At 39.8% G+C, this 27,915-nt stretch overlaps 1 protein-coding gene and 2 long non-coding RNA genes across 4 annotated transcripts; 2 read left to right on the top strand and 1 right to left on the bottom strand.

The window, feature by feature from the left end:
• The first annotated feature begins 344 nt into the window (after positions 1-344).
• On the top strand, positions 345-5,352 carry LOC131548717 (up-regulator of cell proliferation-like). The gene is given in 3 exon segments (XM_058790211.1): positions 345-2,869; positions 2,871-2,888; positions 2,890-5,352. Coding segments are annotated over 3 exon segments (4,584 nt in total). The 3' UTR covers positions 4,931-5,352.
• A 261-nt stretch (positions 5,353-5,613) lies between these two features.
• Positions 5,614-9,155, bottom strand: LOC131548666 (uncharacterized). 2 transcript variants are annotated; one of them, XR_009273215.1, is made up of 5 exons: positions 8,941-9,155; positions 7,140-7,218; positions 6,225-6,312; positions 6,010-6,126; positions 5,614-5,882 (listed from the first exon to the last, which is right to left on the bottom strand). It is a non-coding gene; the product is annotated as an uncharacterized LOC131548666 (long non-coding RNA). The 2 variants fall into 2 exon arrangements; XR_009273214.1 differs by lacking the exon at positions 8,941-9,155 and adding an exon at positions 8,023-8,136.
• Positions 9,156-20,325: 11,170 nt separating this feature from the next.
• Positions 20,326-27,185, top strand: LOC131548668 (uncharacterized). The gene is made up of 3 exons (XR_009273216.1): positions 20,326-20,406; positions 21,234-21,298; positions 22,288-27,185. It is a non-coding gene; the product is annotated as an uncharacterized LOC131548668 (long non-coding RNA).
• Positions 27,186-27,915: the final 730 nt, after the last annotated feature.

Below are 27,915 nucleotides of genomic sequence, written 5' to 3'. Positions count from 1 at the left end.
TATTATGCAATGTGAATGTCAGTGACTTAATCTGTACATGTGAATGCATACTGAAAGTGTGCTATATTAGAGTAGATAAAAATGTTGGCAGAAGCTATTAATCATCAAAAGAAATCACTGATTGCACCAAGTATATATATATAAAAAAAACACTAAGGTTTTTCTATAAAAGATGAATTGTCCGAGCAGTGGCGAAATTAACCTTTGCCAAGAGGGTTGGCTACTTGAACTTAGTATAGTATAATAGTATTACAGTATTATTTAGAAGTATGTAATGGGGGGATGGCATTGCTATTAAAATCATGCAGTGTTGACTCATTTTGTTCTCATTTACAGTGAACATCATGAAGAAACTCCTGGTAAATTTGGGTTTAGCATATTACTATGATAAGAAGCTCACTCTACACACAGTGCTGCAGATCAACAAGAACAGTGTCACAGTCCCTGTTCAGTCCCTTTCAAATCTGCCATGGCTCTTCTTGAAGAGACTGATGATGCTACAAAGGACAGCGAGGAGCGTTAAGTGCTCCTCATCAGATGCTGCAGAAGATTCAGAGAGTGATGATGATCAGGAAGCAGAATCAGACTGTCCTCAGTCAGTAAATCCTTTAGACATTTTAACTGCTGTGTTCCTTTGTTCTGACAGTTTTCTTCAGCAGGAAATGATCATGAAAATGTCTATGTGCCAGTTTGCCATTCCTCTGCTGCTTCCAAACAGTGATAACAATCAGATCACTCTTATGCTTTGGGCAATGAGAGATATTGTGAAAAAATACAGACCACACTCATTATCAGATCCAATTGCATTTGTGGAAGAAAGGATTGCTCTGTCAGAAATACCTTTAGTGTCTTTTGTGAGACTTGGTAGGTGCAACATTTCCAAATCAGAAATTCTGAATAAGCTGCTCAGCAATCCACAGCAGTACACTGATACCTTTGTGCACTTCAACATGGATTGTGGAAACATCGGTAAGACAATATCAGATGGCTTAGTTGAGATGGCCTGGTATCTTCCTTGTGGAAACAAGAGCATTGATGTCTTTCCTGAACCTGTAGCAATTGCCAACTTGAGAGGTGACATCCAGAACTTTGAAACACAGTACTCTTTTCTTTGTGAGGCTTCAACTGCTGTGTTTGTGTTCTTTGAATCTCAACTTTTAGATTCACATTTTCTTTCAGTCCCCAGTCAGAAATCTATGCCTCAATTATTTTTTGTGGGAGACTCCAACAACGAGATCATAAAAGCTACAGTGAATGAGCTCAATCTGAAGAAAAGTAATTTCATTTTTAAAGCCAAGAAGAATGATGCAGACTTTGTTGACAAAATTCAAAGCAAGTTGCAATATGCAATAAAGAACAACAATAACAAAATGTCAGTTGTTCGTTTAGCTGAGATTGCACGAAATCTGGGAATCTTGGTGGATGAGGATGCTGAAGAATGTCAGCGTGCCAAAGCAAGCGCAGATGAAATCACTTCAAAAATGAATGATATAGTGCAGTTCAAGGAGGAGGAACTTCCATTGCAAGGGCAAATCTTGATGAAATTGGCCAAGATAGAGAAGGAGAAATGCCGATTGAACAAAGTTGGGGATAAGAGTGTTGAGGACTACGAAAGTGACCTTCAGATTGAGAAAAAGAAGCTCAGAGAACAGCAATACAGAACAGACATGTCTGCTACTATGAGCTGCTTCATCAGCGCAATATCATCACCAGAAAAGGCCTACTTCTTAAAATGGTTGAGAATCAATTTGGAGAATCGCTCACATGAAGTACTGCCTCAACTCAGAGAACTGTACAAACAGAAATGTCAAGATGTTTGTGGCAACGAGACAGAAATAACTGAGCTTGATAAAAAGATTTCAAACAGTTCTTTAGGAGTGGAGCACTTCATTCGAGAGATGAGCCAGATTTACGAGGCTGCAGTCTCGCTCTCAGAAGATGCACTTTACCAAAAACAACTGGAACATTTACCTAGACTCTGTGCTGAACTACTGCTGGAAGGATTTTCACTTGAACTTGTGGATGGAGATTCTTCAAATATCCCTGAAAAATGGCTGTCTAGTGTGTTTTCTGAATTAAACACACTGGTGAAGCCCAAAAACAAGATTATGGTTGTCACAGTTTTGGGCGTCCAGAGTTCAGGGAAGTCAACGCTGCTGAACACCATGTTTGGAGTTCAGTTTGCAGTGAGCAGTGGAAGATGCACAAGAGGAGCCTTTATGCAGCTCATTAAAGTAACAGAAGAGTGTAAAGCAGAACTCAATTGTGATTATATAGTAATAATTGACACTGAGGGACTGAAATCCCCTGAGCTCGCACAACTGGACAACAGCTATGAACATGATAATGAGTTGGCAACTCTTGTGGTTGGACTGAGTGATGTAACAATTGTCAACATCGCCATGGAGAATTCAACAGAGATGAAGGACATTTTACAGATCATTGTTCATGCCTTCCTCAGGATGAGGGAAATAGGAAAGAAACACAAGTGTTTATTTGTACACCAGAATGTGGCTGATGTTTCAGCTCATGATTCAAACATGAGAGACCGTAAATTTCTGTTGGAGCAACTGAATGAAATGACACAAGCTGCAGCCAAAATGGAGAACAAATTGGAGTTCAAGAAATTTACAGATGTGATGAACTATGACACTGTGACGGGTGACCACTACATCCCTGGATTGTGGCATGGAAACCCCCCAATGGCACCAGTGAGTACTGGCTATAGTGAGTCTGTGTATGCTCTCAAAAAGCATATAATGGAGATTTTCAGAGGTTACAAGCCCAGTGACATGAATGAATTTATTAGATGGACCAAAGACTTGTGGACTGCTGTGAAATTTGAGAAATTCAACTTTAGCTTCAGAAACTAAAGATGCATACATGAAACTGCACAGAGTACAACACATGGGACTGGACACTGAGAAAGCAAATGCACACATGGGCATTAGAGGCTGAAACGAAGATCTTAAACTATGGAAAATTTGAAAACTCTGAGGAGTGCAACATTGAAGATTTCTGTTGTCATTTACTACAAAAAGCAGGTGTTGAGCTTTCAAAAGGAGAAGAAGAAATTTCTGACAAGATCCAGTCATACTATGAACAAGGAGAAGGTCACGTTGAACTTGTGGAAAACTATCGACAAGACTTTATAAACTCTGCCAACTCTTTGAAGAAAGAGCTTTCAAATTCCATCACATGCAAACTGGATGCAGCTCTTTCACGTCGAAATGCAATGATGAAGGTGGAAGGAATCCAAAAGACATACATGGACACAATGGAGAAAAAAGTGCTGGACTTGCTGAAACTCTGTCGTGAGAACAAGTCAGACATGTCAGACCCCATGCTGGATGAAGCATTTGAAAAGATGTGGCAGAAGACTGTCAGCACATTGTCATACACAGGGCTCCAGAAACAAGATATCATGGCAAATGTTCTTCTTCATGTGAGGAAAAATCTTCAATCTAGAGGAAGTTCAATGGCTCAACACTTAGACAAAGTGAAGGATTTAGACATGTATGGGCAAGAAACATTCATTGCTGGCAAAGACAAATACCGTTTGACCAAGTGGATTTACAAAAGTCAGATCAAGATAGCGCAAGAGATGTCCGACAACCTTATCAGGGAATGTTGGGAATTTGTTGAAGCAAAGAGAGAAAGTAAGGATGATTATGATGACACATACATCAGGGAAATTCTTAACATGATTGATGAGACACTTAAGGCTCATGAAGATTTAAAAGATTATGTTGAACTACCCCTTAAACTACACATCTGTGGCTTTGCGAGCAGAGAATTTCAAAAGATTCACAATCAATTCATCCAGAAAAACAACCCACGAACAGCCTTGGAGAACTTCAAAGAAACATACCGCTGTAACTTCATTGACCTTTACCTCGAACGAGACCAGTGTCAGAAGACAGCTGATGAATTCATGAGCAAATGCATAAAACCTGCTTTGGAAAAATACATGTCTGATGTTTTGGGCATGAAAATGGCAGACAAGATGAAGACTGGTGAAAACTCCAGAATTTTTGGAACAAGGACATCTTTTCAGATTTTTGTCTTGAAAAATCTTCTTGATGAATCTAAATTTGAAACATATTTGCGTTTCATGAAGTCATATGAAACTTTTGTCAAAGCCTTTATTTTTGACAAAGTCAGAGAGCACTTTACCGCCAAGAATCGAATGTTCAAATTAGAGGAAACGCTTCTGGATGAAGTCTTCAGTGAAATTACTCATGCAATTGAAAAGGCAGAGCAAGACTCAACTATAAATGACATCAAGGGATTCATCCAAGTCATCTGCAGGGAACTTCAAGAAAGACTTGTTATTCCCAGGGATGTAGTGGACAAAATCAACACACTGAACAATGCAAATCCAAAAAAAATTGCTGAATGCCTTCACTGTTCTCTGAAGGACATGGATAAATCACTGAAAGCTAGTTTGGAAAAATCAGGTTTTGAAAGCAGAATAAAGCATCTTCAAACCAAACCACAGGATGTGCTGTTCAAACGAGTGCAGGGCTGTCGGGAACTGTGTCCATTCTGTAAAGCACCATGTGAGGCAGGAGGAGAAGCCCACTCTAAACACTTTGTCTCAATTCACAGACCAGAAGGTCTCGGCCGCTACAGATTTGAAGATTCTAAAAAACTAGTGACAGACATCTGTACATCATCGGTACACAGCGACTCACGCTTTAAATGTCGTGACACCAATGATGAGTGGCATCCATATAAGGAATACGATAAAATCTATCCAGACTGGCATATTGATCGAGAGCCCTACATAGAGCCATCAGCATACTGGATATATGTGATGGCACAATTCAATGACCGGTTTGCTGAAGAGTATGATGCAAAACCTGCAGATATACCTTTATCCTGGAATGACATTACAAAGATCCAGGCAGATAAAAGCCTAAAGTAAACATCAACTAACTAGTGTGTGTCTGGTCTCTATTCAAATTAGTTTAGTTACGATTTTTTTTCTTATAATAAAAGCAGCATTCAATTGTTGTGATATACGCTAGATGAAACATCTTTTTACCTATTTCACATTGCACGCTTTCTTGAAATCCTAATACTGAAAATGGTATTTAAAATTTGTGTGTGTGTTTTTCTGTTGAGAACCATTTTTAAATTCACGATGCTCTGAATGTTACTTTCTGATTGATTTTTAGTCATAACTGTGTGTTTTCATGTTTTTGATTGAGTTTAATTTGAATACATTCAGTTTTGTTCTGTGTTACATATAAGGATTCACTTAAAGTGTCAATTTTAACACTACTAAAGATCAAATATGGTCCCAATCTATCTGGTGTTAAAAGTACACCATTCATAGTGTTGAATTTTTAGTGTTAATATAGCACCTTACAGTGTAGAAAAATTACACTCCGACTGTGAATTGTTACACTTGCAATTGTTGTTCAAATTTTACACTCTGGGGTATTTAACACCCCTGGTGTTGTTTTAAGTGTAATTAATAAAGTATTCTTTTCAGTGCAAAAATAACACCATACAATAGCATTTTTAATGTACAAGATTAGACATAAAATCAAGAGTCTTCAGACAGATGTACAAATTCCAACGTTTATTTAACAAATGGGCAAAGTGGCAACTTTAAAGCATATACCAGATGTGTAGAGGTTAATTAGTCAGTCACATTCATTAAGTGTTGCACGGAAACATAAAATAGTTAATAAAACACAAAATCATCGAATTTACCTAGACATTAACAAATATGACAGGTAGATTTGAACAAGACTGCAGCAAAATACTTGTTGACAGTTGTGTAGCATCCATGAACGCTGTTCCTCGTTGTCCCATCAGCGAGCAGGTACGGCTGTGTGGTCTCTACAAGGTATTCTTCTTATTAGTGCCTGCAGATCAAAGACAAAAATAACAATTAAGGTCAGCTCTCCAATTGATTTTATCTTTATTAGTCTTTCATATACAACACATCTGGCAATATTTTGAGGCAGACAATAGGTAGTGACAGAAATGTACCTTTTTGAAGATGTTTTTCAGCTTGATAGGAGGACATTTCTCCAGGTCCCTCGCAGCCTTGTGGTGATGGTGGAATCAAATGAAGGAGACAAACTGATGCAATATCGCCGTCCCGTTCTAAATAACAGATATGACAACTTCAGCAAAAAATGCATGACCACAGAATATAGATAATAAATGAATATAGATAATCTTATTCTGAAATATAGTCTAACCTTAAACATTGGTTTCGTCCTCCTTTACAGCTGATTCCGAGGTCAGTTGTGTCCTTGAAGGTCTTGGGAAAAGCCAGGAACTTGGCTTCTTGGGAAAAAAAATAAAAATGACAATATCTCTCTCAGGAACCATTCTGCTAAACTGATTATGTAGTCACACAGTGGCTCTGTTCACACCTGGCATTAGCATGAATCTTGGGTGATGCACAAGTGGACAAGCACAAGACGCATATGGCCACATTCTTTTATTACAGGGTTAGTTCAGAAATGAAAACTCCATCGTTTACTCAACCAAGACTTTCGTTATCTTTGAAACACAACGGAAGATATTTTAATAGAATATAAGATTTCTGTTCCTTGATTGACGGTCCACGCAACTACCACTTTGATAATTCATAAACTTCATAAAGAGATCTAATCCATACGTATCATGTGGTTTAGTCCAAATTTTCTGTTTATGATCCCTGATCAATGTTTAAATGTGAAAAAAAAAAATTCAATCTGTTCATTGTATAAAGCGATTGAGTCTCTTCAGAAAATTGTGACTAAACCGCTCGATTCATTTGGATCACTTTTATGATCTCTTTATGAACTTCTTGAAGCATCAAAGTGGTAGTTGTGTAGACTGTCGATGGAAGGACAGAAATCTCTCAGGTTTCATTTAAAATATCTTCATTTGTGTTTTGAAAATGAATGAAAGTCTTGCAGGTTTGGAGTGACAGAGCGAGAAATGACGACAAGTTTTCATTTTTGGGCTTTATGTGTTTTGATATCTTAAATTAATAATTAGTCAATTCCAGGTGTGAACATAAGCAGATATTGTGTGGCTGCCCAGTTAAATTTTAATTTTTCATATTCGTTTGTGTGTTTAAAATTTTTACTGTACACAGAATAACATAAATGACACAGACTCACAATTCTGGCTTCATCTCCCAGTCTGCAATCTTATGAGAGGAGCTTCCTTCACTTGACACTGAAGAAGTCTGGGCCAATTCTATTAAAAAAGAATAAAAAAAAAAAAAAAAACACTTATTTCAGTAATTTAATTTACATTAGGACTGTAAATATGGTAAAATAATTGTGATAAACCCTAATTTTGAGTATGCTGAGCCTGAGAGCTGTCTATAATACTGGTGTCAAATCAAACTTATTTTTATTTAAAACCATAATTCTGGGTCAATTAAACTACCGTTACAAAACCTTGTGCAATATTCATATGGAGGCATTCCTGAAACAATTTAAGTATTTATTTAATCTGATGATTAAACACATTTATATAATTTTAATGAGTAATATGGCATCTTAAAATGAACATGGTGTACTACACTAGAATAAATTAACACGTTTGGAATTTCTTACTATTAATTTTAATGTGAAAAGAAAATACAGATAGATTCAGACATATCTTTCTAAATTAAAACTTAACTTTGTACATCTGGAAATATTTAGGACATTATTTACCCAAAATAGCATATGAATTGATAAAGACTGGTTTCAAGCATGCTCTGCCCATGGGCACTGAAGGAAAGACTGACGGAGTTACGGTTTAACGTACTTTGCGAACGAAGTTTTTAAACGCGCTCTAATTTCACAGTTTTGCATTAGATAACGCCAATTAAATGACTGGTACATGTCCCGCGTTACAGCTCCGTCTGCAGAAAGACTTGACGCGACGCGACGCGACACTTCAGCACAGTGTTGCGTCACAAAAACGAAATTGTTAGCGTGTAAATGTTTAACTGTCACACTATTACCGTTTCAAAGCACTCAATGCTTTCAAAAACAAATATAAATTTACCATTTGATGAAATCTCTCCTCCGAGTAGAAAATCGCCCATGTGTCTACTTCAGACTCGTAGTAAACCAGGCCTCGGGAGTAGCTCCAGAGTGCACCCTGGACGATGGGGCGGGGTGACACATTAAGGCTACGCCCACCTTCAATTTCATTGGTTTATAATACAGCAGAGCTTATTGGTGTAGTAGACATTTGCGCATGAGCATTCTTTTATATACGTTTTTATGAATGATCTATGCTGTTTGGCTGTACTACAGAAATATTAAGTGCTAACAACAGCGATTTTAGTTGGAATCAATTAGCAAATGTGTTTTTATTTTTATTCTTTTATGAGGAATTAGTTAATTAGATTAAGTTCCTATCAAACGCTTGGTGGCGGCATCTCCGAGTACTTTGGGCAGAACAGAGCTGTGTAATATGTGTGGCTCACGAATTCAGTCTGGGGAACAAATTCTTAATTCGTGGCCATGATATAGTCCTACCTATGCTATAAATAGCCTCACCTATGAGAAATATTAATTATGTTTCTGTGTGATGAACGTAAATAGTGGTCTTCAGTCTCAACAAGTGGGTTGCACTTTAAATGAAGTCATATTATTGCACTTTTCACTGTACACGAAGCAGACATACTTAAACATTGAGCAGTTTTAGCTGGGCGATGTTGATAAAAATTATCCACTGTTTGAGATTTAGTTGTTTTATATAATGTAGGCTATATTTATATGTAGCCTATATATTTATTCTAGGATCGGTGGATAATTTGGGATATGATGATAATTCACTGTAGTTCAGTAAGACATAGGTGTCAGTCCTGTCTTGTGTTTTCCCCTCCTCCTGTGACCGTATTTGGCGGTCCTGTCTGTGTTCTAGTTTCGTGTTCATTAGTTTATTAGTCCCCAGCCGTGTGTGATTGTTCCCCACCTGTTTCAGTTCTCCTCCCTTGATTTCCTTGTGTTTATAAGCCCTGTGTTTCCCTGTCTCCGTGTCGGTTGTTAATTGTCATTCTTGTGTTCCGTTGGTCCTGCATTCATGTGTTCCTGATTTCGAATAAAAGTCTATGTTTGAAGAAACTCCTGGTCCCCGCGTTTCCCTGGCTCCAGCACGACCCTGACAATAGGACAAACCCGCAAATGGTTTTATTGTAAAGAACAACTGCGGTGACAGATAAGGCAATAATACCAAATAGTCCATCAGCGTGAACTGGGGTTTAATGTGTGGATAATGGGAATAAAAACCTTCCTGAAAGAAACCTTTTCTTCTTCTTTTTTTTTTTTTTTTTGCATGTAGGCCTATTTCAAATGTTTTTATTTACTAAAACAGCTGTTATTAAATCTGACCTACAGCAAATATTATTATTAATGTGCTTTAGTGCGTATTTAAGCAATAAATGTTAATTTTCTCTGCAACATTTTTATTTATACTTTTATATAGGCTATATGCACAAATTAAATGACTGGTTTTGTTGCTCAGTCCTTTAAAAAGAACCAGGAATCACTGTACTACATTAGGTATACTGATTTTAGATAGTTATTATAGTCTTTAATAAATAAAAATTCTAAATCACAGAGAAGGTCTCTTTTACTCATTAAAAGTGCTCACGTATTGCACAGATTTACAGCTCTGAGTGATTTAATATTCGGTAGTTATGCAGATCTATATGGCAACAACGATCGAGTGTTAATAACTGAATATAAATTCATCCCGTACACAGATTAGAGCACACACACACACACACACACACACACACACACACACACACACAATGAGGGTGTGGATACAAAAATAATTGGATTTTTAATATCTGATGTCACGGACACTTATTTACTATAAGACAGTACCTTTAAAAACTGTAAGAGAATCAATATAGGCTCAAATATTTTATTAAGATATGAACAAGGAAACATTGAGCTTGCCATGAAAACATTTTATTAGCACTTTTAACCTACAAGTTTGTGACGCATTGAACAACGTAGGCTATAAGTCATCTCTTTGTGCATTATATGGTTATATGAGTTAGCAGGTGCTTTTGTCCAAAGTGGCTTACAAATAAAAACAATACAAAAGTTAGCGATCAATAGTCTAATGAAAATACTGTGATATACAAACCATAACTCATAATAACTATTTATGCTGAAAAGATGTCTTTAGGTCCCTTTTGAAAGACACAAAACATCTTATGTTATAGGGTAGTCTTAATTTATGGTATTTTACTTTATCAAAGGAGGAACAGGTAGAAGTGGAGGAGCTGCCCCTCACATTGAAACATATGTACCAGGCGGAATACATTGTGAGGAACAGTCCTGGGCTTTTCACTGGCCAGGTGCAAGAACCGTCATACATGTTGATGGATCATGATGACCAGATGAATGCGTGGAGGGTGCTGATGGAGTCGACGGAGTGGGATGCCAAGGAGCCTTTCATGCTCAGTTTTGAAAATATCCAGGACATGGAAGCATTCATGCTTATTTGCAGAGACACCCTCAACCTGAGAGTAAATGCTGGACGTGGGGTGCACAGTCACCCATATACAGTTTGTTAGTGTGTGAGAGTGTATCTGGGTGACTGTGCACCCCACACACTGTTTGTTAGTGTGTGTGAGAGTGAGTGACAATTTTTTTTCTTTTTTTCTAATTTCTTATTAAAAATACTCTGGTTCACTAGCTCACCAATACGTCTCATGTCACTTCTGTGTGCACACCATGCTTTCTTTCAAGTCATTTCCATTGTCAGTTTGAAATACTCTATAATGTTTCCCCAGACTTGTTTGTAGTTCTTTCTTCATGTAAGTGCAGATAGTCTAGGCAGAAATGCATATTGTGTTGTCTTTTGTAAACACCATTGAAGGAATTATTTTCCTCATTTAGATTATATAGATAGATATATTAGGCTATATAGACCCATACTAATACAAAATCACTCAGTTTGAAGCTAACTAATATTAGCAGCTTTTAATAAAAAAAATGACACACGAACCGTCTTTGACGATATTACTGACCTCAGATCGAAACACTGCAAGTTAAGTAGGCCTAATGCCAAACAACAATGAATCCCAAAGGGGAGTATGGAGGAAACTGAAGTTTTACAGTGACAGAAAGACTTTATTCCACATGTAACCAAAATCGTGTATGTTCATGTTCAACAACAACTTTATTATTTTGGATTGTGAACCACGTAAACACATCATAATGCATAGCGTAAGCTACATTTAAAAACATCAAAATAGACCCGCCATGAACTGTTAAATCAAAAACACAATGTAGCCTACAAAGATCAGTGGCTAGTTGTGCCGCCTGGCCGTTAAGTGTTTCGTCGCGTGACGTTTTCTACTACGTAATTACGCGCATGCGCAGAACGGATCGTGCAGATGCAACGGATCGTGTACTCACACTTGGGCCTCGGGGGGAATAAAAACGAGAGGATCTGTCAACTAACCAAAATGAAAGAAGCTAAAAGTATGTATAACATAAATTGTAAACACATTCCAAAAATTATTTTACACGTAAAATCACCTTATTTCAGGAAATCGAACCCGCATTAGAAACTTTCACACAGGCTAACGTTGCATCTCTACACCTCACGAACTTAACACTGTAAACCTGACAAAAAAAACTCGCACTTAGTAATTTCTAAATGTGTTCACCACCAATCATATTTTGAGTAAAATTATCAACAAAAAGTATTTATCCTGTGTAATTTTATAAAGAGAAAAGCAATCCAGCTTACCGTCTCGGTCGCATGAAGATAAAATGGCGTCATCGCTTTGAGGCAGCGGCGCTTGAGGGGCGGAGTCAGATCAATTCGGCGGGTTTTGTTTTTTACACTTTCAGTGTAAAAGTGAAATTAGATAAATATTACACCGTGTGACAACACTGAACACGAGTACTGTTTAACACTGTAGATTGTTAATTCAACTCTTTGGGAATTAATAACTTTTAACACTGCAAATATTACACTGCTGATTTTACTAACCCAGTCGGGCCAGTGGTTCACATTTTTACTTGCCCTGCCACAAAAAATAAAACAGTTAGTTATCATTGCTTTTGATCTATGTTATCTTGCATTACAACACCAATATTTTAGATACCAATTAAATTGTACAATTCTATGTTTCAATTTTGATACCACAGCAAAAACCACTAGCTATAAATAAATATAAAGTTCAAACATTATTCAAGACAAGTGAACCACCAGTAAATAAGAACACATGAACAAATGACAAGCAATAGCACAATTAAATATAGGTCTATAGCACAAAGATAGAAATGAAATGACACTTTAGGTTTTTATGTTTTTAGATGTTCAGGTACAGAAATCGAAAAATCACATAAAATAACATTTGCATCTGCAGTGCACCTTTATTTTTCATAGCCATTTAAGATTAGAGGCAACCACTGCATTTTAATCATGAATCGATCAAAACATAAATGTGCAATCTTTGATTTATATTAGGCTGCATAATTTCAAAATCTGAAGCAAAAACAGAATGGTCTGACTTTAGCTTTGTAAAATTATGCTGCCTAAAACATTGCAGGAAACAGAAACAGCAGATGGGCTGAGACGCAATTTCTCTCTGACAGCAGGCGGCGCTTAACAGCAATAATACAGCGTTTCCTTGGTTACCACTGTGAAACACAGCAGCGCTGCGCATATTAACACTAATTTAAATGTGTCATATGGAGGCAAGATGAAAAGAAAACCATGTAAACTTTTCTGAAAACAGCCAGTTCCCCTCAGAAACACATTCATATAAAATTCAATATTTGGATCAGAGATCTTGCTCTGACTGCTACTTTCTCCTCTTTGCGTCCGACTTCAACTTCTCTGGCCTCTGTTAACGGCCGTTTACAAACTAATTATAATAATAACGTAATATTTCCACATAATTAAATGGCATTCTGGAATATGATTGCAGTGCAGTTTGTGTGCAAGCACAGAACAGAAGAGTCTGAAATAAAACAAAAAATTTCCAGTCGATCGGTGCATCTACTCCACTGTATAAAATGTGTCGCCAGTGTCCTTGTGGATTTTGGTTATTTTGCTGTTGTAAGACCTTTGAAATAACAGAAATCGTTTGGTGAAGTGATATGGTCATGTAATGCGGTCAAGAGCTGCCTGGAACTACATTCGCCGTGCGTTTCCCTGAAAATAATTGCACACCTTAGAACGTTCGTCAGCCAATCAGATTCAAGCATTCAACGGCCCCGTAGTATAAATATAGATTAATCACTGTTAAATCTACAAAGTTAGGGTGACCATATGTCCTCTGTCCCCCTGACATGTCCACTTTTTGGGCCTAATAAATGCGTCCGGCTGGGATGTTTAAATCGCCCGAAAATGTCAGGGATTCTCAGCTATCGCTTTCTACAGTCGGCATTCATTGTGTGCGTTTTTGTATAAGAGCCCTGCGCAGGGCTGTTTTCTGAATCCCGCTTCAGCTGAATTTCTGACCATTAGCCTTTTTCACACTTCTGCGTTTCTGGCTTCCGGATTGGCGCTTGCAGGGTAAAAGTTTTTCAGGTGACAACAGCGAATGAATTACTGAACAAGAATGAATTCCAGAATCAAAGTTTTTTTTTTTTTTTTACAAATTAGATCCTATGAAAATGCTTGAACTGCCGGCACTGTACTGTACAAAGCGCAAACATTTCACAGTTAACTGTTTGGTCAGCTCGGGTCATCACAAATACAAGTTTGTTTAATTCTGAATGGTGGCAATTCAGTTAGCTTTGCCATTCGTTTGGTGCTGGCTGTGCATTATGACTCTCCACGTGATTTGTTTTTTACGACGGCGTTTTAGTGCCTCGTTAAACAAAAATAAAAAATCTAAGATTACGAGATTAAAATCGTAATATTTCGAGAATAAAGTCGAAATGTTACGAGAATAAAGTCGAAATGTTACGAGAATAAAGTCGAAATATTACGAGAATAAAGTCGAAATATTACGAGAATAAAGTCGAAATGTTTCGAGAATAAAGTCGAAATACTACGAGAATAAAGATTATATATATAATATTTTGATAGCCTAGGCTATTCTAACCCTTTGCCCGGAATTGGAGCACGGGGAGATATTCCAAATCTCAGTTTTCAAAATCTGTCAGTTTTATAGCGAAATACAAATAATATGTAGGCTATATTGCAATAATGTGTTTGTCAAGCGGCATGAGTCAGTCATCTTTCCGATTACAATAACGAACGACGAGACATTATTTTCATTATAAATTAGGCTAAACTGTTTTTTTTTCATGCCTTATAAGCTTGAAATAAAGAGCAAAAACACATTTATAATTTGTATTTCGTTATAAAACTGGCAGAATTTGAAATCTGAGCTGTGTGTAAAAGCAACAAAGCACAAAATATTGGTTGGCTGGCGCGCTACAAATAATGAATGGACGTTAAAAATTATTTCCTCATTTACAGTATACCATGAATAAAACAGTTTGTGAATAGTCACTTAACGTTTACAGCAGAAAAGACAACAATATAACGTATGTTAACAAATTTGAGTCCACTTCAACCTTTATAACGTTTTATTGCTGTTTAATTAAACAGGCTGTGTGAGGAATGAATGTTTGGACGCCACAGACGTTTTTGCGGAGCAGGTGGTGGAATTGTCACAATAATTTAATGAATTTATTCACATAAATACAGCGATCTGTCACGCCACATTAAAGATCTTGAAAATCACATTATTGTAAGACACATAATTTGTGTTTCGTTATAAAACTTAATTGCTATTGGGTGGCTGGCGCACTACAAATAACGAATGCAATGGAAGACATGAAATATTATTTCCAAGCATACTGTCCCCGCGAGTATGACACATGATATGATTTCTGCTAATAATCCCACATATATTTGTAGTGTATTAAAAAAGGGTTAAATAAGAGAGCTACAGCGCCCCCCAAAGGAATGTCGATTGAGTGTGTGAGCTGATGTTAAGATAAACAGTTGTTCCTGTTCAGTCTGTTAATAAATATCATATTCTTGATATTAAGCTGTTTCCGCGAGTCCTTAAAATTGACATCCCAGTAAGATGATGCGGCCGCTCGGATACAAGCGGAATAAAACAGTAACAGTAACTGTTATGTTGATGTTGCGGCTGGTCAAGCATTTGTGCTCGTTTCTGTATGATATAATTGTACATATTAAAATACTGATATGGTCTATAACTCCTCACCGAACTTCCCTCTGCCCTGTATCTTTGTCTCTCATTGGCTGAAAGTCATCGTGATGTAGTTTTCAGTCAGAAATCATTGCACACAGCATGATTGTGAATCGCCGACAGCTCCAGATATTTAGCATGCCAAATATTTCACAGGCGTCGGCGATTCTCTCAGATCGTGTCTGTGATAATTCACACTGCGCGATTGTCACTCGCGTGAACGAGCTCCGATTTGCCTCCGATGTCGGGCATTTGTCGGCGATTTATCAAAACCTGTCGGCGAGTGAAAAATCGGGCTAAAATCGTGCAGTGTGAACTCGGCATTAATCACGGCCATCAACCGACCGCTGCTGCGCGTGGGATTAGAAGAGAAGATGCGCTTCTGCTGATTGGAAAAGTAAGTAAAATTTTAAAGTCTTAGTATTTATTTTAATAATATTCGCCTCTGTTTTGAGCTCATCATTTTGCTGCGTTTTTTGAACATTACAGAGATTCTCATGTTAGTTTGAGAACTGAGTTAGGCAAAGTTATCTTGAAAGCAAATAGCTAACATATAACGTTACATGATGAACATTAGGAACGTTAATTGACACCAGTGATATTAGCAAGATGCTATCAATGTCTGTCCACTAAACTATTGTGAGGAGCAGCTCGAGTTGTGCACCACATGTACGTGACTCCGTAAAGAGTTAAGTTAAAGTTAGCCATAATTGTATTGTTGCAAGTTAAAACCACATTAGTGAACAAAGATAACTCATGTTGTGTAGTGCACAGATGAATGATAACACTCATCTGACTGTGAGTGTTATCGCCTTATTTAACTTTGTCTTTTTGGTTCCTTCAGGATGCAGACCAACACTGTCAGAATGAAGAAATATATTTTTCTTCAAAACCTTTTACATTTGAAATGTTTTTGGAATGTGGTAAGAAATAAACTATAACATATCATTTTTGATATTCTGATTAAAAAAAAAAAATTAATAGTAATATAATAAGTGTATGATTGTAGCTATCTTATATTCAATAAAAATAACTCTCTTATTTCCTTTGGCATTGCTGGCCTTTGTCAGTTTGCCAATGGTTTGTCTTCCTTCAGGTGCCAAAAAAATCGTCCTACAATGGGTGTTAAAGTCTTTGATGAGTTAAAGACAGAAGTTGGTGAGGAAGCATTCGACTACCTGCTGACATGACCAGACCTTGGTGTCCTAGAAATTTTCATCCCAGGCACAGCAAGTCTCAACGGTAAATTGTTTGACATGCTTATCAAGTTTTCAGTTTATTCTTAGCAATATTCACCAATTTACTGATTTGCATAGGCGTGCATTTGACAAATGAACATGGGTAGGTTGTTCATGCAGTACTTTGTAAATTGATGTTTATGATGTTATGGGTTGTAATTGGTTTATGTTTGTGTGTAGAACAAGCCCTTCCCGAAGTTTAAAAGAAGAATGTGCAAAGGTTGACCCCAGGAGCAAGTTTGGTTATGCAAGTAGCTGTCACTTCTCAATCTTTTTTATTTATTTTCAAACAACTCTGATCTTTTCGCAAGGGCAGTACAGGAGTTGCAGATTTACAGTTAGAAATTGTTTTCATTTGGGACTCTGAATAACAAAATCATGTTGTTGATAAAGTTTAACTGTGTGGCTTCATTTCAATACTTGTAGAGTTTTCAGCTCAAATCATCCACACATCTGTAGTCATCAAGACTTGGTCATGAATGTGCTGTTAATACTGAATCTGTGTGCAGCATAAACTAAAATACTGGAGTGGTTAATTTATTTGTATTGGCACATCTTCCAATGAAGTTAAGTCAAGTTAAACTGAGCAGGAGTGTATGTTCAACTCCTTCTACCTAAAAACTAGAAACCTAAAGAAAAATGTGTTTATTTTGTTTTCCCTGTTTCTAGGTTGGGACAGTGACATGTCCTCCATTCTGGTGCTGGTTCACCTTCAAGGGTACTACCACGAGGCCCAGAAACAGAAGTAAGGACATTGTTAAAAATAATCCGTGACATCAGTGTTTCAACCATAATTTTATGATGCTTTGAGAATACATTTTTGTGCGCAAAGAAAACTAAAATAACGATTATTCAACGATTATTGCGCCTTGTTTATGAGCAGAGGAAAGCATGTGCATGCGTCCTGATACTCTCATTAATGGTTTGGGACAGTGACTTGGGGAAGAAGAAATTGTTGTTATTTTTCTTTTCTTTGCACACAAAGTATTCTCGTAGCTTCATAAAATTACGGTTGAACCCCTGATGTCACATGGACTATTTTAACAATGTCCTTGCTACATTTCTGGGCCTTGAACGTGCTATGCAGGGTCAGACAGCTCTTGGATTTCTTGAAAAATATCTTAATTTGTGTTCCGAAGATGAATGAAGGTCTTACGGATTTGGAACAACACGAGGGTGAGTAATTAACGACAGAATTTTCATTTTTGGGAGAACTATCCCTTTAATGATCACCTGTTCTCTAAATTGTTGTTCTTGTGCTATTATTTTCTACTCGGCACATTTAGTAACAATCTGTTGGAAATGTGTAAAACAGAAACTTTGGTGGAAGACAGACATTACTGTATCTTCATTCATGCTGTATTTTGACTTTAACTGTCAAGTCACATTGGCACTAATGTGTTTTCATCCTTTCACAGACTGTTACCAGTATCCAAGGGCACTTGGATAGCATTGGAGAGTCTCCAGCTGTATCTACTTGTTGTTGGGCTAAAAAGAAATAGGGTCCAGTCTTGTTTTATTGTAATTGTCCAACATGCTCTACCCTGTAAGGCCTCTAATTCACTGGCCTGTGTTGATGAATTTTTCAAAGCTCACTTTGTTTTACGAACTTAATACTGTAAGGAATTGACCATTGTGTATAGCTTTCTGCAAAACACTGCCTATGATATAGATGCTGAAACCATCAAGTGATCATGATCACAAGTGAATCAAATGTAATATTTTTTTAAATAGGAGCTTGAAAAAATAAAATTGTGAGACATGAGTATACAGTTTGTTGTTTACTTTATTTTCAGATTGAAAAGTAAGTTTTTTTGTTTGTTTGTTTGTTTGTTTTTTTTCATTTATATTTTAGGGCTTTTTGAGGATAAAACATGAAGGGTGTAATTTAGAAGATTAAGTCTGGATAGAGTTATTCTTTAAAATTCACTCAATTGATGATAAACAACTCTGGAGGGGAGGTAAATTGTGGTAGAGTAAATTTGACTTTCCTCTGAATAGAGTTAAAAAGTAGCAGAGTCATTTTCTTTTACCTCTGAACAGTAAAATAGTACAAGAGTTAATTAAAAAAAACACTAAATAGAGTCAAATATAACAGGAAAGTGTAAAATATTAACACTAAATAGAGCAAAATGAACTCTGGAAAAACAACTCTATCAAAAGAGTAACTTTTACTCTTTTTAGAGAGGGACCAAATGTTATCTGGCATAGAGTAAAATTTTCTTCAATTTGAGTAAATTTTACTCGGGCAAATTTACTGTGTAGGACCAAGAAATGTTCGTCCAATCAAAACACTCGGTCCAAGCGTTTTAATTGGCTTTCCTACCTGCCTGTCAACTTATGTATTTGCATACCTCTTTTCACGCAGACAGGATACGTCATCAGCGCGTTCATGCACGCTGTGCGGACAGAGCAAGAATGGCAGGCAAACATCAACAACCCGATCTTCCTTCCTGGGGCCCATTTCAGAAAGGAGGTTAACCCAGTCAACACGTGAGATCACGCGATGATCACAGTGACATCACACAATCCTCATACTGTGATCCTCACCGTGTGAGTAGTATGTGAGCTCATTGTGAGTTCATGTGATCGTCATACTGTGATCCTCACCATGTGAGTAAAGCGTGAGCTCATTGTGAGTTCATGTGATCCTCATACTGTGATCCTCACCATGTGAGTAGTATGTGAGCTCATTGTGAGTTCATGTGATCCTCATACTGTGATCCTCACCATGTGAGTAGTATGTGAGCTCATTGTGAGTTCATGTGATCCTCATACTGTGATCCTCACCATGTGAGTAGTATGTGAGCTCATTGTGAGTTCATGTGATCCTCATACTGTGATCCTCACCATGTGAGTAGTATGTGAGCTCATTGTGAGTTCATGTGATCCTCATACTGTGATCCTCACCATGTGAGTAGTATGTGAGCTCATTGTGAGTTCATGTGATCTCATACTGTGATCCTCACCATGTGAGTAGTATGTGAGCTCATTGTGAGTTCATGTGATCGTCATACTGTGATCCTCACCATGTGAGTAAAGCGTGAGTTCATTGTGAGTTCATGTGATCCTCATACTGTGATCCTCACCATGTGAGTAAAGCGTGAGTTCATTGTGAGTTCATGTGATCCTCATACTGTGATCCTCACCATGTGAGTAGTATGTGAGCTCATTGTGAGTTCATGTGATCGTCATACTGTGATCCTCACCATGTGAGTAAAGCGTGAGCTCATTGTGAGTTTGTGTGATCCTCATACTGTGATCCTCACCATGTATGTGGGTGGGTGGGGTTGGGGCTATCGACACTAAGTGAAAATAGCAGTATTTTTTAGTGATATGCTATTTACACAGTGCAAATAGCTTTATATTCTATTTATTCTATGTTAAAATAGCAGGATATTCTGCTAATTACTTATTGCAAATAGTGGCAATTATCTGCACTCAGCATTGTAATACATTATAAATCAGTATGCAATAACTTATTGAGTGTAATTTTTAAATTTTATTTTACATTTTTCAATGGATGCCACCTTATTGGGACAAAGCCTGCCCTACACCTACCCTAACCCTACCCGATACTTTCTTTTCAACTTTTTGATTATTTCCTTCATTTTTATTAAAAAATAAGTGCTTTTCTGATGTGATTTGAAATTTGAAAAGGGAGAAAAAAGTTCGCCATAAGGCATATTCGAACCCCGGTCGATCGTGTCAAAAGAAGCTTGACGCACGGTTTACCATCTGCGCCATTGAATCTGATGGCTGATGGTCGTCTTTTGCAAATTGGCGGCCGCGGATTCTTTAGCTAAACGGCCCTAAACCGTTTCCCATTCATTCTCAATGGTAGTGCTAAACCACTACGGATGCAATATACTTTCGGCCGCTAGCGCTCTCGTGGCGCTCTTCCGCGTTTCGGCACCCGCGGGAAGTTTGAATTCGCAGAAGAAGACGACTGTTTAATTCAACGCATTCTCAGCGCATCTGTCAAAGGTAAGATACTTTATGTGACATCAGTTTACGTTTTGTTACCGTTAATAACCAAACTTTACCCTGTCTGGTTTTGTTTACTATAGCTTATTGTAGGTTGATTGTTTGCACGCCGAAATTATGAATGAACATGGCTGTAATTTACGGTTCTGTGTATTGTTTGTCATCCTTAACACGTCACCTGTTGATTACAAGCTAAATTATGAAGGGGCGTAACCATTATTCTCATTTTTGTAATGATATTACACGTATTCCACAGTTCAAAAATGTTTTCTGACCATGGTTTTACTATAGTAACCATAATTTAGCCATGGTATTTTAGCAGTAGAGTCACAAAAATAAATGTACCACTGTTGTTACTGTATTGGCCATTATATTTACAGTACAGCCATGAAATTGTAAATGAATATCAGTCTGACAAGAACAGCAGGAGTACTACAGTATTATTGTGTGTGTGTGTACCTGTTTTTCTATTCAGGTGGGGACTTAAACCTGAATACACACAGACTCATGGGGACTCGTGTCACGGTGGGGACCTAAATTGAGGTCTCCACGGGTAAACAAGCTAATAAATCACACAGAATTAAGTTTTTTGAAAATCTAAAAACACCTGTAGTCTCCTGTAAGGGGTAGGTTTAGGTGTAGGGTTGGTGTAGGACAATAGAATATACAGTATGTACAGTAGAAAAACCATTACGCCTATGGAGAGTCCCCACAAGGATAGCAAACCAGACACGTGTGTGTGTGTGTGTGTGTGTGTGTGTGTGTGTGTGTGTGTCTGTAATAGAATTATTGCTTTTTGTAATATTTCTATTGTGATGTTCTTGTAGAGACCACTGTTTCTACACTGCTGTCATGTTTTCCTGGCACCATGCAGATCCTCAGTCAGATACAGGTAAATATTTGACACATCAACTACATCATGCACATAGGGTTTCTGCAGGTTGTTAAGTCTTAAAATGTCTTAATTTACCCGTACACAAATTAATGCCTTAAGAAAGTTTTAAATCAGAGCAGAAAGTCTTAAATTCATAAAATGTTGGATGCAAAGCAAAAAGTGAATGAATCTCTTCCTCTGTATTTTGTCTTGTCTTCAATACAAATATCAAACATCTTTCAATCAAGATATGTTTATTTCAGATGCAAATATTAATGAAGTCTTGAAAAATATAATGAAATTAAATGAGTTTATTCTTAAAGCAATAACAAATATCAGTCTATGAGCTATCAAAACTTCCCTTTAAATTAAGGTTACTTTTTTGCCAAATGGCAGATATTAGTTCTTGTTTTAATCACAAAATCACTTCAAACTAGACTTTGTATTTTATGTCATTTTGTATCTCCAGTAAATGTGTTTTATTTAAGAATCTTTAGGCATTTGCACTGAAAAACAAGACAAAAATACTGAGGAAGAGCATCACTTTTTTGCAGCATGATCTGAAGCTGCAGTAAAAGATATATCCACATTTTAGCGTCTGGAGCAGAGTATTTCAGTGTGTTTTTGTAAAATGAATTAAAAAAAATTATGAATATCTGCTGGAAATTGTATTTTCAAACTCTGAAGTTAATACAACTCATTATGTTTCTCTCCAGACATTTACGTTCTACAAAACATATTTTTGTTTTTTCTCATTTGTTCCTCAAATTTACTTTACTTGGTCTTAAAAATGTCTCAACTTAACCTGCATAAAACCTGCAGAAACTCTGTTTTCTTACACATTAAACTAAATATTTTCTTAAACATTAAACTAAATATTCAACTTGTTGCAGACACCACTGGTACACTGCCTGTGCCCTCGCTGTTTTCATATCATGGTTCCCATGTGGAGCCTCTATCAGAATTTTCAGAATGCAGAAATTAATTCATTTTCCCCCTCTGTGTAGGAAGTACATATACGCCACCTCTGCCTCTGCTGGCCTCACCTGCGACCCCCTGGACCTGTGAAGACTGGTGGCAGGGTGTTTGTACTGGAGCACAAACACAGAGCCCATTGACAACTTCCTTAATAAACACCGTGGGAAGAAGGACATCCTCAGGAGCATGCAGCAATGGTCCACAATTCCTCTACTGATCCAAACAGCATGCTCCATTCGACCACAAAACTGCACATTTCACTGTATGTCAAGCACCTGGCCAAACTGCAGAACACCAGTTCTTCATTAAACAACTCCAGAGAAACGTCTTGAAAGCGGGCAGTAAAACAACCAGTGTGCCAGTGGTAACAATGAAGCCTGCGGATGTAAACCCACCAGCACCTGCTCTGACCACACTCCTAACTCATGAGACCATTGAGACAATTGTGTTATGGAGTGGCAGCAGCACCCTGAGCAGGAGAAGACTTGTCTTGCTTGTGGACAGCCAAAGATGGTTCCTCTAACCACTTTTTTCTTAATCAGCAAGGCCCTGTCAGGTACTTCTACTGTTCCACAAAGGTTTTTAATGCTTACAGTGATTAAGAACTAACACACCCCAGAGTTATTCACGAGTTCACACTTACATATAATAAACTGAGTAAAGGTTTATGCGTATTTAGCGTGCTGTCCAGGGAGAGGGCTCCGAGCTCGGTACTTACCCCCGAGCCCAGGGTACTCCCCCTGTACGGGGAGAGGGGTCCGAGCTCTGCCTTTAGCCCGGACCCAGAGCGTTCCCCCCCATGCTGGGGTAGGAACAGGCTGAAGGTGAGGAGTCGGGGTGGTGGAGGGATGCTGAAAGACTAGAACTGATGGAGGTAAGACTGCTTTGATTATTTATAGGGGTTCTCTCTTGAGCTGATTGGATAGATGGTGTGATTGCTGATGATGAAGTGGCTGCGTTAATTATCTGCGCGTGCTCCTCCCGAAACTTGTTAATAAAACATCACTTCACGAGTTCACACTTACATATAATAAACTGAGTAAAGGTTTATGCGTATTTGGCGTGCTGTCCAGGGAGAGGGCTCCGAGCTCGGTACTTACCCCCGAGCCCAGGGTACTCCCCCTGTACGGGGAGAGGGGTCCGAGCTCTGCCTTTAGCCCGGACCCAGAGCGTTCCCCCCAAGATGCAATAAGCACAGGACAGCAGCCAAAGAGGTGTGTTGATACCCCCCAAAATCGGCAGAGCTTAATGTTGGTGGGGTGCTGGACGTCGCTTGGAGTAACGGCACTGCTGTGGCCTTTAGAGAAGAGAGTTTAGCTACTGCGGGAGCGGACACTGCTGCGGCATCTGAAAAACAAAGGAAAGTGGCTTCTACGGAAGCGGGCACTGCTGCAACATCTGAAAAGAGAATCTAGCTTCTGCAGAAGCGGGCACTGCTGCAACATCTGAAAAGAGAAAGTGGCTTCTATTGAGATGGGCACTGCTACGGCGTCTGAAAGAGAATGTGGCTTCTGCGGAAGCGGGCACTGCTGCAATATCTGAAAAGAGAATGTGGCTTCTGCGGAAGCGGGCACTGCTGCAACATCTGAAAAGAGAATGTGGCTTCTATTGAGACGGGCACTGCTACGGCGTCTGAAAGAGAATGTGGCTTCTGCGGAAGCGGGCACTGCTGCAATATCTGAAAAGAGAATGTGGCTTCTGCGGAAGCGGGCACTGCTGCAACATCTGAAAAGAGAAAGTGGCTTCTGCGGAAGCGGGCACTGCTGCAACATCTGAAAAGAGAATGTGGCTTCTGCGGAAGCGGGCACTGCTGCGGCAGTAGGGATACAGGCTCCTGTGGGAGCAGGCACTGCTGCGGCCGTGGGAAAATAGAGATGAGTGGGCGGTAGAGATACAGGCTCCTGCGGGAGTGAGAACTTCTGTGGAATCTGAACAGAGAATGTGGCTTCTGCGGAAGCGGGCACTGCAGCGGCAGTATGAAATGAGCAGGGCACTGTTACGGCCTCTGGAAAGAGAAGGAGGCTTCTGAGGGAGCAGTCACTGCTGCGGCAGCGGAGGAATATAGAAAAGGCTTCTGCGGGAGCAATCACTGCTACGGCATCTGAAAAGAGAAGGAGGCTTCTGAGGGAGCGTGCTCTGCTACGGCAGTAGGGAAATACAGATGCGAGCTCCTGCGGGAGCAGTTACTGCTACAGTACCTGAAAAGAGAAGGAGGCTTCTGTGGAAGCGGTCACTGCTACGGCATCTGAAAAGAGAAGGAGGCTTCTGAGGAAGCGTGCTCTGCTACGGCAGTAGGGAAATGCAGGTGCAAGCTCCTGCGGGAGCAGTTACTGCTATGGTACCTGAAAAGAGAAGGAGGCTTCTGAGGAAGTGGTCACTGCTACGGCATCTGAAAAGAGGAGGCTTCTGTGGAAATGGTCACGGCTACGGTATCTGAAAAGAGAAGGCTTCTGTGGGAGCAGACACTGCTGCGGCAGTGGAGGAATATAGAAAAGGCTCCTGCGGGAGCGATCACTGCTACGGCATCTGAAAAGAGAAGGAGGCTTCTGAGGAAGCGGGCACTGCTATGGCATCTGGAAAGAGAAGGAGGCTTCTGAGGAAGCGGTCGCTGCTACGGCATCTGAAAAGAGAAGGCTTCTGTGGGAGCAGTCACTACTGTGGCAGTGGGTAAAAACAGATAGGGCTCCAGCGGGAGCAGACACTGCTATGGCATCTGAAAAGAGAAGGAGGCTACTGAGGAAGCGTGCTCTGCTACGGCAGTAGGGAAATGCAGATGCAAGCTCCTGCGGGAGCAGTTACTGCTACGGTACCTGAAAAGAGGAGGCGGCTTCCGTGGAAATGGTCACTACTGCGGGAGCCGTCACTGCTGAGGCAGTGGGTAAACTCAGATAGGGCTCCAGTAAGAGCAGACACTGCTGCGGCAGTGGAGAAATATCCGAAAGGCTCCTGCGGGAGCAATCACTGCTATGGCATCTGAAAAGAGAAGTAGGCTTCTGAGGAAGCGGTCGCTGCTACGGCGTCTGAAAAGAGAAGGAGGTTTCTGCGGAAGCAGGAAATACAGATGCAAGCTCCTGCGGGAGCAGTTACTGCTACGGTACCTGAAGAGAGAAGGCTTCTGCGGAATCGAGTACTGCTGCGGCAGTGGAGAAAAATCAGATAAGTCTCTTGCGGGAGCGGGGTGTTGCTGGGATGGTTGAAGTGGAGATGAGCCGCTATGAGTGGATTTGGTGGTGTTGATGGCTATGGCGGGTCCGAGGGTCGAGTGAACAGGGATGGACTGGTGTTGAAGGGGTCTGCTGATGAGGGTTCGGTGAGCTTCTTTGATATGGATGGGTCTTCACCGCTTGCGGAGACAGCCTCACTCTAGCATCTGCTATGGAAGCTGGAGGTCATTGCTTCGGCTGCTGTGGCTCATTCATGGGAAGAGAGTGGAGTTTGTTACATCCTGATGAGCCTGTGGTTTGTACCACTAGCGGAGGCAGCCTCACGCTAGCGTCTGCTATAGGAGCTGGAGGCAACTGAAAAGGAAAGGGGTTAGGAGTAAAGCCGCGGTCACACTAGACTTTGATCATGCGAAATTGTTTCGCATGCTGCAACGGTCGTGATATGACGTCACGCTGTGCAGCGTCTTTTCTTTAAAAACCTAAATTCAACATGTAACAAATTGTAATACATCTAAGATGTAAAAACATGCAATCTACTCCACTTTCCTGCAGCGCTGCAGTTTTAAATTCATGTTCTTTCTGAATTAAAAGGAGGTCATGCTGTTATGTATCAATCTGCCGTCTCACGGTGTCACGTGATGCGATTTTGCAGGGCAGAGTTCACCATGCTTGAACTTTGGAACGCAGCGAAATGCGAAAACTTTTCGCACGGGCTTGCGTTCCGGTCTGACGCATTCGTGTGGATGGAAGTCAATGGAGCGAAAAGAGCAGTGTGACCGCCCCTTAACAGGAGGAAGAGACAAAAAGACATGTGAGGGCCTGTGTTGCAAGCGGAGACAGCTTTGCGCTTGCTTCAGCTGCTGTAGCTGCGTGACACAGGGGTTTGTGGCATTCGGAGAGAAAAGCTGTAAAGCCTGTGCAGCCTGCACTGCTAGCAGAGGCGACCTCGCGTTAGTACCTGCTACAGGATCTGGAGGCTGCTGAAAAGGAAAGGGTTAGGGGAAGTAGAAGGAAAGTTTGAGATGGGTCTGCAAGCGAAGGCAGCCACATGCTTGCTTCTGCAGCTGTCAGCTACGGAAAAAGGGGGAGTGGTTTGTAAATTTGGCGGGACATGCTGAAATGTCCGGGTAGTCTGCAGCATTGCCAACTTAGCAATTGTGTTGCTGGATTTAACAATTTCTCAGACTACCCTAGCAACTTGTTTTCAAAGCAACTAGCAACAAATGTAGCCATTTTAAGAATTATTTGGAACCCTTAAAAGTGATAAAAATGGTAAAAGGCATGCGTTTTCCTCTTAACCCCACAAAAGGAAAACATATTGAAACAGCTAGCCAGCTAAGCGGCACATCAGCTGGTAATGTTAGACACTGAGGGAGGTGCCTAGCATATGCACTTCATATGAATTGAGTTGCAGGTTGCACTTGTTCAATGATTGTTTATTTATGGTACGCCTTAATTTTTTTATTTGTACTTATGATTGTTCATTACTGTTGGTCCACTGAGATTAATTTTGTTTTCTGGTTAAGATCAACAGTGGAAGAGAGGTTTCACTGTTGATTATCTGACTTATCCATTTATCAAAATGGAATGAGTGAATTAAGTACGGGTAAAATGCTGGTGAAAATAAGAGCAAATTCAGTGTGTATTCTAAGCACTTGCGTCATGATTACGTAATGACATTAACATCCGATGATGTCGCGACGTCATTTAACAACGAAACAACAAATGACATATCCTTTAGCGATTTTTACCTTGAACATTGTTTGGCAAGACTGGTGGCCTGTGCCGCAAGCGGGAAGCGAGTCAGGCTTTGCTGCGGTAAGAAGTGGGTGGCTGGCCCAGGCTCGTTAAAGGCCTGTTTCTGCGACCCGACGCTCGCAGAGAGCCGGGTTTTGTGCGGTACAATGATGGTGTCAAGCGAGACGAGTTCAGGGCTTGCTCAATCTATTGGTCGCCTTGGCGGCTGGAGTGGATTTAGGAGTGAGGTTGGCTGATTTGCGGGGTGACGAATAGATCGTACAAACCCGTTTGTTTGTTCTCTGCGAGAACGGAGCGTCGGAATTCATCAGCGTTTGCCTCTGGATTAAATACTCACCACTTCCGATCGGAGGAATTTATTGGCGCAGCCGAATGATACGAGGATGCTGGGGAAGATGGAAGTTAGGCAGTGGAGGCGAGGTTAAACCTCGGTGTCGGGGGATTCTTGTGGCTGGTCGAGCAGAGCGGCGGCCGCGATGGAGCCTGGGGCTCGGCGGCGATGACTGGCGGAGGAGGAGTGATCCTGGGGCCGGCAGATTTGCTGCAGAGGATCCGAAAATCTTGAGTATAGGTCACGTCATTTGGATGGGAAAAAATTGGGTCTGTGATATAATGGCAAAGGAGCGAACCGAATGATGAAAGACTAGAACTGATGGAGGTAAGACTGCTTTGATTATTTATAGGGGTTCTCTCTTGAGCTGATTGGATAGATGGTGTGATTGCTCATGATGAAGT

The sequence above is a fragment of the Onychostoma macrolepis genome, chromosome 10 (genome assembly GCF_012432095.1).
Source record: "Onychostoma macrolepis isolate SWU-2019 chromosome 10, ASM1243209v1, whole genome shotgun sequence".
Taxonomy (NCBI): Eukaryota; Metazoa; Chordata; class Actinopteri; order Cypriniformes; family Cyprinidae; genus Onychostoma; species Onychostoma macrolepis.
This window is presented reverse-complemented; position numbering and strand designations above follow the sequence as displayed.